This window comes from Zingiber officinale, chromosome 9A (genome assembly GCF_018446385.1).
Source record: "Zingiber officinale cultivar Zhangliang chromosome 9A, Zo_v1.1, whole genome shotgun sequence".
NCBI classification, from domain to species: domain Eukaryota; kingdom Viridiplantae; phylum Streptophyta; class Magnoliopsida; order Zingiberales; family Zingiberaceae; genus Zingiber; species Zingiber officinale.
Window position 1 is genome coordinate 60530490 of NC_056002.1, and position 12373 is coordinate 60542862.

General features: G+C 35.4%; 1 protein-coding gene across 1 annotated transcript; it reads right to left on the minus strand.

Annotated features, from left to right (window-relative positions):
* Nucleotides 1-5057: 5057 nt before the first annotated feature.
* On the minus strand, nt 5058-8789 carry LOC122019228. The gene is made up of 5 exons (XM_042576716.1): nt 7540-8789; nt 6786-7175; nt 5943-6349; nt 5410-5471; nt 5058-5324 (listed from the first exon to the last, which is right to left on the minus strand). The coding sequence occupies exons 1-5, from the start codon at nt 8787-8789 to the stop codon at nt 5058-5060; spliced, it is 2376 nt and encodes a 791-aa protein (XP_042432650.1).
* Between the last annotated feature and the right edge of the window lie 3584 nt (nt 8790-12373).

The window sequence follows — 12373 nt, forward strand, 5'->3', positions numbered from 1 at the left end:
GCATTGCCAACGTTACAAGAACCTATAGGGTCACACACTAAGGGCAATTAGATGGAGATTAGGTTCATTAGATGAACCTAAATGATTATGTTCATATGATGAACCAAATTGGATTAAGAGTAATCCAAAGTAGGCTAATTGAGTTGGACTCAATTTGGTTCATGTATTAATTTAATTCAATGAATAGAGATTCATTAAATTAAAATTGACTTGAACCAATGGTTAGAATAGATCAACCAAGGGAGAGAAGTGGTCAAGTTTGACTTGACTTAAGTAGGAAGATGAAGAGTCAAGTTTTGACTTGACTTTGACTTGACCAATGCCACATCATCAAGGCTTCTTCATTTGGTCAAGTTTGACTTGACCAAATGCCACCTCATGGAGGAGATCAAGAGACTTGACTCTTGATATTCCATGGGGGTTACATGCCTTGAAGTGGCCGGCCACTTTTAGGTGGAATGAAAAAATTGATTTTTCATTCAAGTGGTTGTAACTCCATCTTCTTCTTCCTCTTGAGTTTTCTTCTTGCTCGCCCTCTCCTCCCTACTGATCTCTAAGGTTGCTAGCACATCCTTAGAGATTTTTCTCCATCTCTTGCTTGTGTGGATACACATAGAGAAGTGTCTACTTTGACACTTTCGAGATCCGACGAACCGAGGACAAGCGGGATTGCGAAGGGCTTCGCATCAAGGGTATATTCTTTCTTCATGTAGATCTAGGAGTAGATCTAAGTTGTAAACTCGTACTCGTAAATTTTGTTCTATACTCTTCGCACGGATCCAGTGGCATGGGTGATTCGGGGTTTCCGCAACGCGAAAACGCGATTTTCGCGCCCCAAAAAACCCAACAAAAGTAACTCTGGACAAGGACATTTGTCTGCGGTAAAGCATATATTAAAGTACCTTAGAGGCAGTAGAGATTATATGCTAGCTTACAAGGCAGATAATTTGGTCCCTGTGGGTTACATGGATTTTAACATCCAATCGGAAAGGGACAATAGTAAGTCAACCTCGAGGTTTTGTGTTTACTTTAGGAGGTAAAGTCATAACTATGGAAGAGTGATAAGCATAGGTGCTTTTTCGGACTCCACCATAGAAGCTGAGTATATGGCAGCTTCTAAGGTAGCCATAGAAGTTGTATGGCTCAGATACTTCAAGATAGACTTAGATATGATTTCTGATTTTCCCAAAATAATTTGGTGCAGTAGCAAACTCGAAGAAACCATAAATCCATAAGGCAAGTAAACATAATAGAGCGCAAGTACCACCTAATAGCAGAAATTGTATAAACGAGGAGAAGTTGTTGCCGCCTAGATTGCATCAGATGATGACCTATAGATCTTTTCACTAAGGTCCTTAAGGCAAAAGCTTTTGATGGTCATGTTGAAGGGTTGGGAATTAGATGTATGGCAGCAGATATGGCAGCTTAGTCTTTTAGTATAAGTGGGAGATTGTTAAAATGTATATTAAAAGCCTAGCTTTTGGTATAAACATTTATCTAGAAATAAGAATAACATTGGTCAAATATCTACATTTATGATAAATGTAGTTGTTCAATTAATTTATATTGTAGATAACATGGTGTGTGGTGTCACACACAGAAGATCATGTTATCAGTTCTTTATAAATTATAAACAGTTGCTCACGACTAAGATGGAAAGGAACAAACCATTGGAATAGTCGTAGTGTAATTAGGTATTAGTTTATCTTGACTAATAAATTACACTAGTACACTCTAAGTGTATTGAGTAGGACCATTTTAGGTAAGTTCTTTTTATACTAACTTGATAAAAGAACTAGACCTTAGTTATTATGGAAGTGTGTGCTCTTAATCCTAATATAATAACAAGCACATATATATTTGATATTTATTTCTTTAATTTATCAATGGGTGAGATTTAGTTCGATAAATCAATAAGCCCGATAAGTTAGGGAATGATATCATTTATAGTGTGTGTGTTGTTGATTATAGAAGGAATCTATGTCCTAGTAATCTAGGTTGAGAATGACCCCAAGAGGAGCTCATAAGGATTGTCATGTCACTACAACAAAAATGACTTTTCGCGGCATGCAAAATCACCTTCCGCGGATTGCAATGCACGCTGCATAGTTTAAAGCTGTTGAAAGTCATTAGTATTGGCGGCGTGCATTGCACGCCGCGGAAATAACTATCGACAGCATACTATGTACGCCGCGGAATAACTATCGACGGCGTGCATTGCACGCCGTGAAAACAAACTAGCCACAGCAAGCAATGCACGCTGCGAATATTATCAAGAACAATTATCCACAGCATGCGATGCACGCTGCGAAAACTATCAAAAACAACTATCCACAGCTTTCAATGCACGCTGCGAAAACTATCAAACACAACTATCCACAGCAAGCGATGTACGCTGCGAAAACTAATAAAAACAACTATCCACAACATGCATTGCACGCTGTGGATACATGTTTCAACATTGTGCAATGCACGCCGCAAAAACAATCATCAACAGCATGCTTTGCAGTTGAAAAATGCTATAGCTCCATATCAAACAATCTTGAATTCCAATTTAACAAATACTTCAACAAAATAAACTCAAACCCAAAATGTGAAATTAATAAATAATACTAAACAGAAAAAATGGCTAAAGATAAAATAGAATAAAAGTCACTAGTTTTTATCATCCAAATAGAAAGATTCAATACAAAAACAAGATGCATAATCTCTCACAAACTAGCTAAAAACTTTCAATCCACAATTTAGTATAATCTATATCAATCACACAATACTATAAATTTAGATAACCATGCGACTGTGCTTCCTATTGCATCATCAAGAAACTGCATTTCCTCATTTGGTCGAATTAGATCAACCTTCTCCACCAAAATCTTGTCAACCCAAACTTTCCAACAAGATCCACCAAGAACAACATGATGCACTTTTGTGTTTGGATCTGTGGACGCAATTCGACCTTCTGCAACAAATAATCCATCAACACACCAATGAAGCAACTTGCATTTAGTATTAGCACGGATATCTCCACGACTCACATTCTTCAAATTTGACTGTAAAAAAACAATACAAGTTATTAATTCTATCATGCCAATTTTTGTAATAATTTTGTAATTTAAAAATGCATATTGTGAAGATATTTACCTGGGCAGTAGATAAATGTTTATTAACATTATGAAAATCACCAATTTTTTTTGCAGCATCATTGATATCACAATTGCTACCAACTTCGTTCCCAATACCACTACCAATGCCACCACTGCCAACCTAATTTTACAAATAAATTGTGTCAAACAATGGCAACATATAAGTGTAGATTCCAAATTAACTTATTTTATGTATGTTGTTTAATTACTAACCTGTTCTTGTTGATTCTGTTGCCTCATACTTTGTAAAAACATAGACTTCATTTCTTGCATTTCTTGTTGAAGGTTATGTACCATAGCTTGGAGTTGTTTAACAGTTTGATTTTGTTGCACAGAAGCTCCAACTTTTGATGGTGTAACTCCAAAGCCCAATCCACGCACTCTACCTCTTGTTTCCTTGCCAAACACAATGCTAATTGCATCATCAGCAATGTTAGTAGTCTTTTGAGATTCTGGTGGACATTCTTGTATTTCTTTCTACAAATAAAAAAGTTAAATTTTAAGAAAATAACAAATTTAAGTTACCCAATTTTTTTCTTATGAGCTTCTTCAAATAAAAAAGATATAAATTTATTACCATTTTCTCTCCAACTGATTGAGTACTAGGTTCCCCATTTTTTTTCTTGTGACCTGAAATCCAAACTTGTGATCTTGTAATTTGTGTATCTGGCGGACTTGTTTTTTCCTTAGATATAGAAATATTAGAAAAAAAAAAGTTAGAAATAATATTCAATAATTAATTTAAAAGTATTACAAATAATATTTACCATAATGTGAGCCAAACGAGCATAACCTCTCCGGCTCATCGTGTGATTGTGATCTTGTTTTTCTCGCATTGCTCTAAATCTCGCACTCTTTTCCTGACATTTACCAAACAAATCAAGACATTTATTTTACATTTAGCATTAATAGGACATTTATTACAAGTATTTTTAGTCATCATAAATCATAGCTACTGCTCATTCATGTTGTCTAAAAATCATAGCATTAAATCATAGCATTCCAAAGAAACCAAACATGAACTCAAAAAGAGAAAACCCCCTTTTATCCTCAATATATGTGAACAGGACAAAATGATCACGTCAATGAAGAAATAATAGGATTGCAATATGCAGTAGAATTACAATATGCAGTAGAATTCTAAATTGCAATGAACAAGATTGCAATATGCAGTAGAATTACGTCAATATGCAGTAGAACCACATAAAGAATTCATTGTAATCACGTCAATGAAGAAATAATAGGATTGCAATATGCAGTTTAATTACAATATGGAGTAGAACCACATAAATAATTACAATATGCTGGGTAGATTTCTTAGTCATGACAAAAGCTAGGTCCATTTCTTAGTGTTGCAATCACGTCATTGGTACATATAACAAATGGTGAGCATACTTCATTTAATAATAAACATCTATGCATTAAAATAAATGGCACACTATACTTGACAAATGCACTGGTATAGTGTGCGAAGACCTCACACCCCTGGTATCCACCTCAAAATCCACTCAGATCACACAAAACAAAACAAATCATACAAGAATAGCCCATTGATTTAAGCTTATACATCTCCTTCAAAAAACTATTTAAAGTTAATAAATACTTACTTGAAAGGTAGTTGATAGTGTCTTCTTCACAAACAAGTCCCATTGATTTTGCTCCATAAATTCAGGCTTCAAAAGATTGAGATCTAGTGAAGCCGCTCGACCTGTATTAACTTCTCGTACAAGTATTTGCAATTTGGATTTTCTATCACGCCACAATTTAGCTAACTTTTGAAAAATTACTTTCTTTTCCCAATCTTCAACTTTATAATTCAGCTGTACATTAATAAACATAAAAATATATATACATTTTGTTATAGAAAATGGAAATGAAAAATGTAGTGTCTGAAGATATTACCTGAAGACAACTCTACATCCTATCCTTTACTTCTTCACCTATTTCATTCCATCCATCCAATGTATATGGAACAAATTCCTTAATCATGCACCCTAGAAAAGAAGCATACTTTACCGAATTATCTCCAATCGGTTGTCCTAACTCATTACGCTCTAACTCTTTGCACTTGTCTTGGCCACTAACCATTTTGAGTTTGGACGGACCCCTTCCCTTTTTCTTATAAGGTTTGTCATCAATAATTTGTTCTTCACCATGCAAATCATGTGATGCTATAGTTTCCTGTAAAATAACAAAAATATATATTGAAATGTACAAGTGTAGTTTATTTACTAAAACTAAGATTTTTGAAAGAGTAAAATATCACCTGAATTTCATTTGGAGATGCTAAGCTATGCTTTTTGCTCTTTTTGCCCATCTTTTTGAATGCTATATAATGAATTGATCAAACATATAATATGACATAATGAATATAAACAAACACAGTAATTATGTAGACAAATATATTGCAACAGTAATATAGAATTATATAAATTGAGAAGAACATTTATCAATTGAAATAAATAACTATAAAATCTACATCTCAAAATTTCAGTCATGTCTCAGTCACATCAATTCCCTCACACTCATTCCTTGCATATGGTTCTTTCTCGGTAATGTTAATTTCAAGTTGGGACACGTCAAGAGGTGTTGATGATGTATAGGCATCTGCTTCAACCACATTCATGTTATAAATACCTCGAGGCGGTGCTTTTAGCAACACATACCAATTTGATTCATCATTGTCCCTAGAATAGAATACTTGCTTGGCTTGTGATGCTAAAATGAAAGGATCATTTTCAAAAGTTTTTAGTCCTTGGTGTAAGTTAACCAGTGTAAAGCCATCTTCCATTTTGATACCATTTCCATGATTGGCCCAATCACACCTAAAAATAGGTACTTTGAAAGAATAGTAGTCTAGTAAAATAATGTCTCGTATAACTCCATAGTATGATAGTCTTTTTACTGTATGTGAATAATCATTAGCATTGGATTGACAAACAGTATCGGCTTCAATCGAAACTCCACTATCTTGTGTCGACCTTTCAACATCAATTGTGTGGAACCGATGTCCATTTATAATATAACCCGTATAAGATGTAACATGCTTTCTTGGACCATATGTTAGCCATTGAATTCGGCCTGAAGAGTTAAAAGGAACATGTTTTGATAACCATTCAGCAAATGTTTCCATATGTTGCTTTTGTAACAATGTTTCATTACTTGAGAAACGATTATCTGTTTGTTTAAGCTCCTCGATGTGCATCCTATTGAAAATCATTGAATGTAGATATTAGAATATACAAGATATGTAATACATCAAGACTAATATAGTATGCAATTAATTACACTCATTGCAAGTAAGGTTCAACTTCTGCAGTATTAAACAACACATATCGATGTGCGATTTGTAGCATGTCATCTTCTAAAATCTTTTCTTTTCCTTGAGAAATTGGATGACCCTCCACTAATCCATTATCCAAATCATTATTCCGATTTAAACAAACACCAATATTAGAAGCCTTTTTTATATAAGCGCTACAAAATATCATTCATTCTTCTGCGAGGTAACACTCAGCTATGCAACCTTCTAGCCTTGCTCGATTCTTCACATACCCTTTTAGTGTTTTCATAAATCTAAATCATAAAAAAAAAATTACATGAAAGAACCATTGATAGAAAAACTAAATTATTATTTATTACCTTTCAAATGGATACATCCAACGGAATTGGACTGGCCCACACAAGCGAGCCTCTCTTGCTAAATGAATTGTCAAATGAACCGAGATGGTAAAGAAGGCAGGTGGAAAATATCTTTCCAACATGCATAAAGTTTCAGCAATATTCTCCTCTAGTGCTTCTAAACGATTCCTGTCTAACACTCTTTGACATAATTCATTGAAAAATGAACCAAGCAGAAATATAACATTACATGGACCTTTCGGTAGAAGATTTCTCAATGCTACTGATAGCAATTGTTGCATTAGAACATGACAATCATGAGATTTCAGCCCATTAAGCTTACGCTCTTCTAAAGAAATACAGTTACCAATATTTGAGCTATAGCCATCGGGTAACTTTATTTTCTTCAACCTGGAGCAAAATACATCCATTTCTTTTTTAGACAACATGTACGGTGCAGCAGGCAAGTGATATTTATTTTCTCCTTTTTCTTGAGGATGTAATTCTTTTCTAATGTTTAAGTGCATCAAATCTTTGCGAGCATTCACACCATCTTTGGATTTTTTTTCTTTAGATTTAATAGTGTGCCTATGATATTCTCGCAAACGTTCTTTTCAACATGCATCACATCTAAGTTATGACGTAATAGGAGCCCCTACAAGTAACCATCAACATGTTTCATAATGTTAGTTATGGAAATTTAAAATGGAAAAAAACTAATGAATAGAGTGCAAAATAACTTACACTCCAATATGGCAAATTGAAAAAGATTAACTTTTTCTTCCACTGTTGAATAGATTTTTGCATTTCTTTTGAACTATCTTGTTTCTTCCTCTTTTTCCCCGAAGTATTGGCATTCACATCCTTTTTCTTTTTACCCCAGTCCTTTTCAATATCTATCATTGCATTGAGAATTTCTAACCCATTCAAAGGTCTAGGTTTCCCTTTTCTTTCTTTTTTTCCATTAAACCACTTCTTTTTCTGACGAAATGGGTGATTAGGAGAAAGAAATCTTCTGTGGCCCATATATGCAAACTTCCTGCTATACTTAAGCCACATAGAACATACGTCTTCCCCACATATTGGGCAACCAAGTTTCCCTTTTGTGGCACATCCAGCTAGGTTTCCATAAGCTGGAAAATCATTGATTTTCCACATCAAAATAGCCTTTAGATTGAACATTGACTTGCTGAATGCATCATAAGTCTCTACACCTATCTCCCACAACTCCTTTAAATCCTCGATAAGGGGTTCCAAGTATACATCTATATCATTTCCCGGTTGCTTTGGACCTGGAATTAGTAATGTCAACATAAGATTTTCTTTCATCATGCACATCAATGGAGGAAGGTTATAATTTACCAAAATAACGGGCCAACAACTATATCTAGAACTAAGGTCGCCAAAAGGGTTGAATCCATCGGTTGCAAGGCCAAGGCGTAGATTTCTAGGATTTGATGCAAAATCTGGCCATTTATGATTTATTGTATCCCAAGCTACTGAATCAACTGGATGACGCATCATGTGATCTTGACTTTTGTGGTTGGAGTGCCAAATCAACTCTTCAGCTTTTTCTTTTGATTTAAACATCCTTTTAAATCTTGGTATCACCGGAAAATACCGTAGCACCTTTTCTGGAACCCCTTTAAAAACTTTGGTGGTGACTTTGTCCACCTTCCATCTTGATGAACCACACTTTGGACACGTATCCAGATTTTTAAGCTCCTTTCGAAATAGACAACAATCATTTGGGCAAGCATGAATCTTCTCATATCCTAAATCAAATGGTTTTAACAATTTTCTCATCGAGTAAACAGTTTCTGGAAGTGTGTTTTTTTCTGGAAGCATGTCACCTAAGATCTTAAGGAGCTCATTGAAACTATTGTCTGTGTGACCATTAGTAGACTTGTAATTGTATAATGTGACGAATGCTGATAACTTTGTGTAAGATGTGCAACCAGGGAAGAGGGGAGTTTCTGCATCTTCTAATAAACTAGCAAAGTCGTTATCTTTTGCCTCAGACATAGTGTATCCAACCTCTTCTTCTGGCACAAAGGCATCCTTATATAAGTGATATGCCTCTCTACTTTAATCATCTTTCTGAATTTCTCCTGAACTACCTTCACCTTGATATTGTCGGTTATAAGTTTCTCCATGGAAGACCCAAATAGTGTAAGAAGGATCAAACCCCTTAATAATTAAGTGATCGTACACTTGGTCAAATTTCATATACTTTTTGTTTTTACAATGCTTGCAAGGGCATAAGATTACTTCACGTGTTTTGGCATATTTCTTAGCTTGTGTAAGAAATTTTTGTACACCTTCTTCATACTCAGGTACAAGCCTTGAAGGCAAATGTATCCATTCCTTATCCATTTCGTAAATGACCCAAACTCTAACATACAAATATTTCATGTTTAATACAAAATAAGATTTATATATTTATTTAATATACATAAAAGAAAATGAAAGTTGAAAGAAAACAAAATGGGGAGAGTGCAAATTGCAATATTGAAGGTGAAAAAAGGCATATTAAGTGGGTCATTTGCCAAGGTAAGACATATACCAAGTAAGTGGGTCAAATTCTAAATTGCAACTAAGTGGCTCACGTATTACAGGCCAGGGAGGGAGGGTTTAAATTCTAAATTGCATTCCAGGGAACGGAGTGAATGATCGATAGAGAAGGCTCAACTGATCAAGTGGATGAAAGTGGAGACCTGAGGGGTTTTTAGCTGGTTTAGGTTGGAAGGGAGACAACATATAGACATTGCCATAAGACAAGTACCAGCAACTAGTTCGCCAAGGTAAAACTTTGTTAGTTTGCAAAGTGTGGTTCATCAAGATGCTACGGTTCTGTGCATCTATATTTGATAATGGAAAGTGGGACAAGATTCATTATCAAAGGTTCTGTGCATCAAGATCCTTTGTTAGAATAACATTACCTTCTTGTACTCTTTTGTTGAAGCAACATGAACATGAAAGTTCTGTGCATCTATATTTGATAATGGAAAATATAGAAAGGATCAACTTCATTCTATTCTAAAATAGATGCACAGAACCTTCATGTTCATATTGTTTCAACAAAAGAGTACAAGAAGGTAATGTTATTAATCTTCTACAACTAAAGCCAATGAAAGCCAATGCAACTAAATCAATTAGAGTCCCATAACTAAGATGGAGAATGCCAGGAAGAGGAAGGAAAGTAAATACAAGAAAGAGTTGTAGATGTTCAACATAAAACAAGAAAAACAAAAAGAAATTTCAACCTGAGAAATGGAAGGATCGAAGAAGATGTTTGATTCAGTGGAGAGCTTCGGACGAAAGGGCTTCGGATGAGAGGGCTTCGCCGGAGAGCTCTTCGTCTGAGAGAAGATGGGCCGAGATGTTCGGTAGAGAGGATTTAGGGTTGCGGCAGAGAGGTTTTGGCGGAGATAGTTTGCGTGAGGAAGAGGGCTTCAGCTGAGGAGGAGGGCTTCGGCTAGGGCTTCGGTTGAGGAGGAGGGCTTCGGCTAGGGCTTCGGCTGAGATGGAGGGCTTCGGCTAGGGCTTCGATTGAGGAGGAGGGCTTCGGCTGAGGAGGAGGGCTTCGGTTGAGGAGGAGGGCTTCGCCGGAGAAGGCTTCAACGGAGAGAAGATGGGCGAAGATGTTGGCTGAGAGGAGCTGCGGCAGGGAGGTTCCGACGAACGAGTGAAGAGGTAGTCACGATTTTAGGCTTTCGGCAGTTCGGGGGTGTTCGGGCGTGAGATATGTTTCGGGCGTGAGAAGATGTTTCGTGGGCAGATAGGATGTGCGGAAAAATATTCGTGGGAGGTTTGTTTCAGCGATAAATTTTTGGTTAAATATTTAGAAAATTTTAAAAATTATTAACAGCGCATATTGCATGCTGCTAATATTTTATAATATTTATTCACAGCATACATTTTTTGTACGCTGTTATTTATATATATAATAATTATTAATAGCACGCTCCGCGCGCTGTTAATATTAAGTTTTAACAGCGCACTTTGCACGTTGTAGAAAAAGTTTATTAACATCGTAAATAATATCTATTCAAAGCATATTTTTTTTACGCCATTATTTATATCTATAATAATTATTAACAGCGCGCTCCACGGGCTGTTAATAATTATGTTATAACAGCGCACTTTGCACGCCGTAGAAAGGTGTATTAACAGCATACTTTTTCTGCACGCTGTCATTTATATATATATTGTATTATCCGCAGCACACATAATTAGGCACGCCGTAAAAACTATTATTAACGGCATGCTTTAATTGCACGCTGTTGATGATGCGCTGCAGAAAGTCATTTTTGTTGTAGTGTGTTAAACCCTGCAAGTGGACTTAGTCCGACATGATGATAAGGTTGAGTGGTACTACTCTTGGACTAAGATATTAATTAAGTGAGTTGTCAGTAACTCATTTAATTAGTGGACATTTATTATCTTAAACACAGGGAGACTAACACACTCATAATAAGAAGGAGCCCAAAATATAATTTGGGATTGGTGCGGTAGTTCAATAATAGTTCTTTAGTGGAATGAATTATTATTGATGAAATTAAGTTATGTGTTCGGGGCGAACACGGGATGCTTAATTTCATCGGGAGATCAAAACCAATTCCTCCTCTCGGTCCCTATCGTAGCCTCTTGTATATAGAGATTTATACCCACCACATACCCACCTTCTTACCCAACCAATAGGGGTCGGCCAAGCCAAGCTTGAAGCTCAAGCTTAGGGCCAGCCAAGCCTAAAGGTTGAGCCTTAAGGTGGCCGGCCAATAGCTTGGAGCCCATGCTTAGGTGGTCGGCCACATCATATTAAAAAGGGATTTTTGTTAAAATTATTTCTTATGTGGATATCATGGTTTTAAAATAGAGTTTAAAATTTAAATCTTTCCTTTTATAGCTTTCTACAAAAGATTAAGAAAAGATTTAAAATCTTTCCTTATTTGTAGATTGAAAGGTAGATTTTAATTTTGAGAAAACGTTTCCTTTTTAACCATGTTCATGATTTAAAAGAGAGTTTAAAAATTAAATATTCTATTTTATAAGTTTCTACAAAAGATTAAGAAAAGATTTGATATCTTTCCTTATTTGTAGATTAAAAGAGATTTTAATTTTTAGAGATAACTTTCTTTTTATTCACATGTTTAAAAGAAAGATTTTAATTTATAAAATTTCCTTTTTACAAACCACCATGAAGGGAAAAATTATTGGAGAAATTTTTATAAATTTCCGGAGACAAATTAGGAAGTTTTAATTAATTAAAACTCTCCTTGTTTTGTTTATAAAGTGGTCGGCCATTGTAAATTGAAAAGAGAAAATTTTTTTTAATTAAATAAATTTTCCTTTTCATGGAAAAAGAATTAAGGAAGTTTTTATTTAAATTTCCTTATTTGTCAAGATCAAGGATTATAAAAGAGGGGGTAGAGGTGCCTTCATGGGTAAACGACTCTATTATTCTTCTCCTCTCTTTTCCTCCTTGGTGGCCGACCCTAGCTTATCCCTCTTCTCTTCTTCTTGTGGCCGGCGGCAACCCCTCTTGGAGCTCTTGATGGTGGCCGGTTCTAGCTAGGAAAAGAAGGAGAGAAAGGAGGTTTTGTTTC

Excerpts from the sequence above, each read along its gene's own strand:
- LOC122019228 (XM_042576716.1), bottom strand. The coding sequence starts at position 8,789 with ATGTCTGAGGCAAAAGATAACGACTTTGCTAGTTTATTAGAAGATGCA. Across the intron at positions 6,350-6,785 it reads TGGATGTATCCATTTGAAAG|GATGCACATCGAGGAGCTTA; the intron begins GTAATAAATAAT and ends GATTTTCAATAG. Across the intron at positions 5,325-5,409 it reads CATCTCCAAATGAAATTCAG|GAAACTATAGCATCACATGA; the intron begins GTGATATTTTAC and ends GTTATTTTACAG.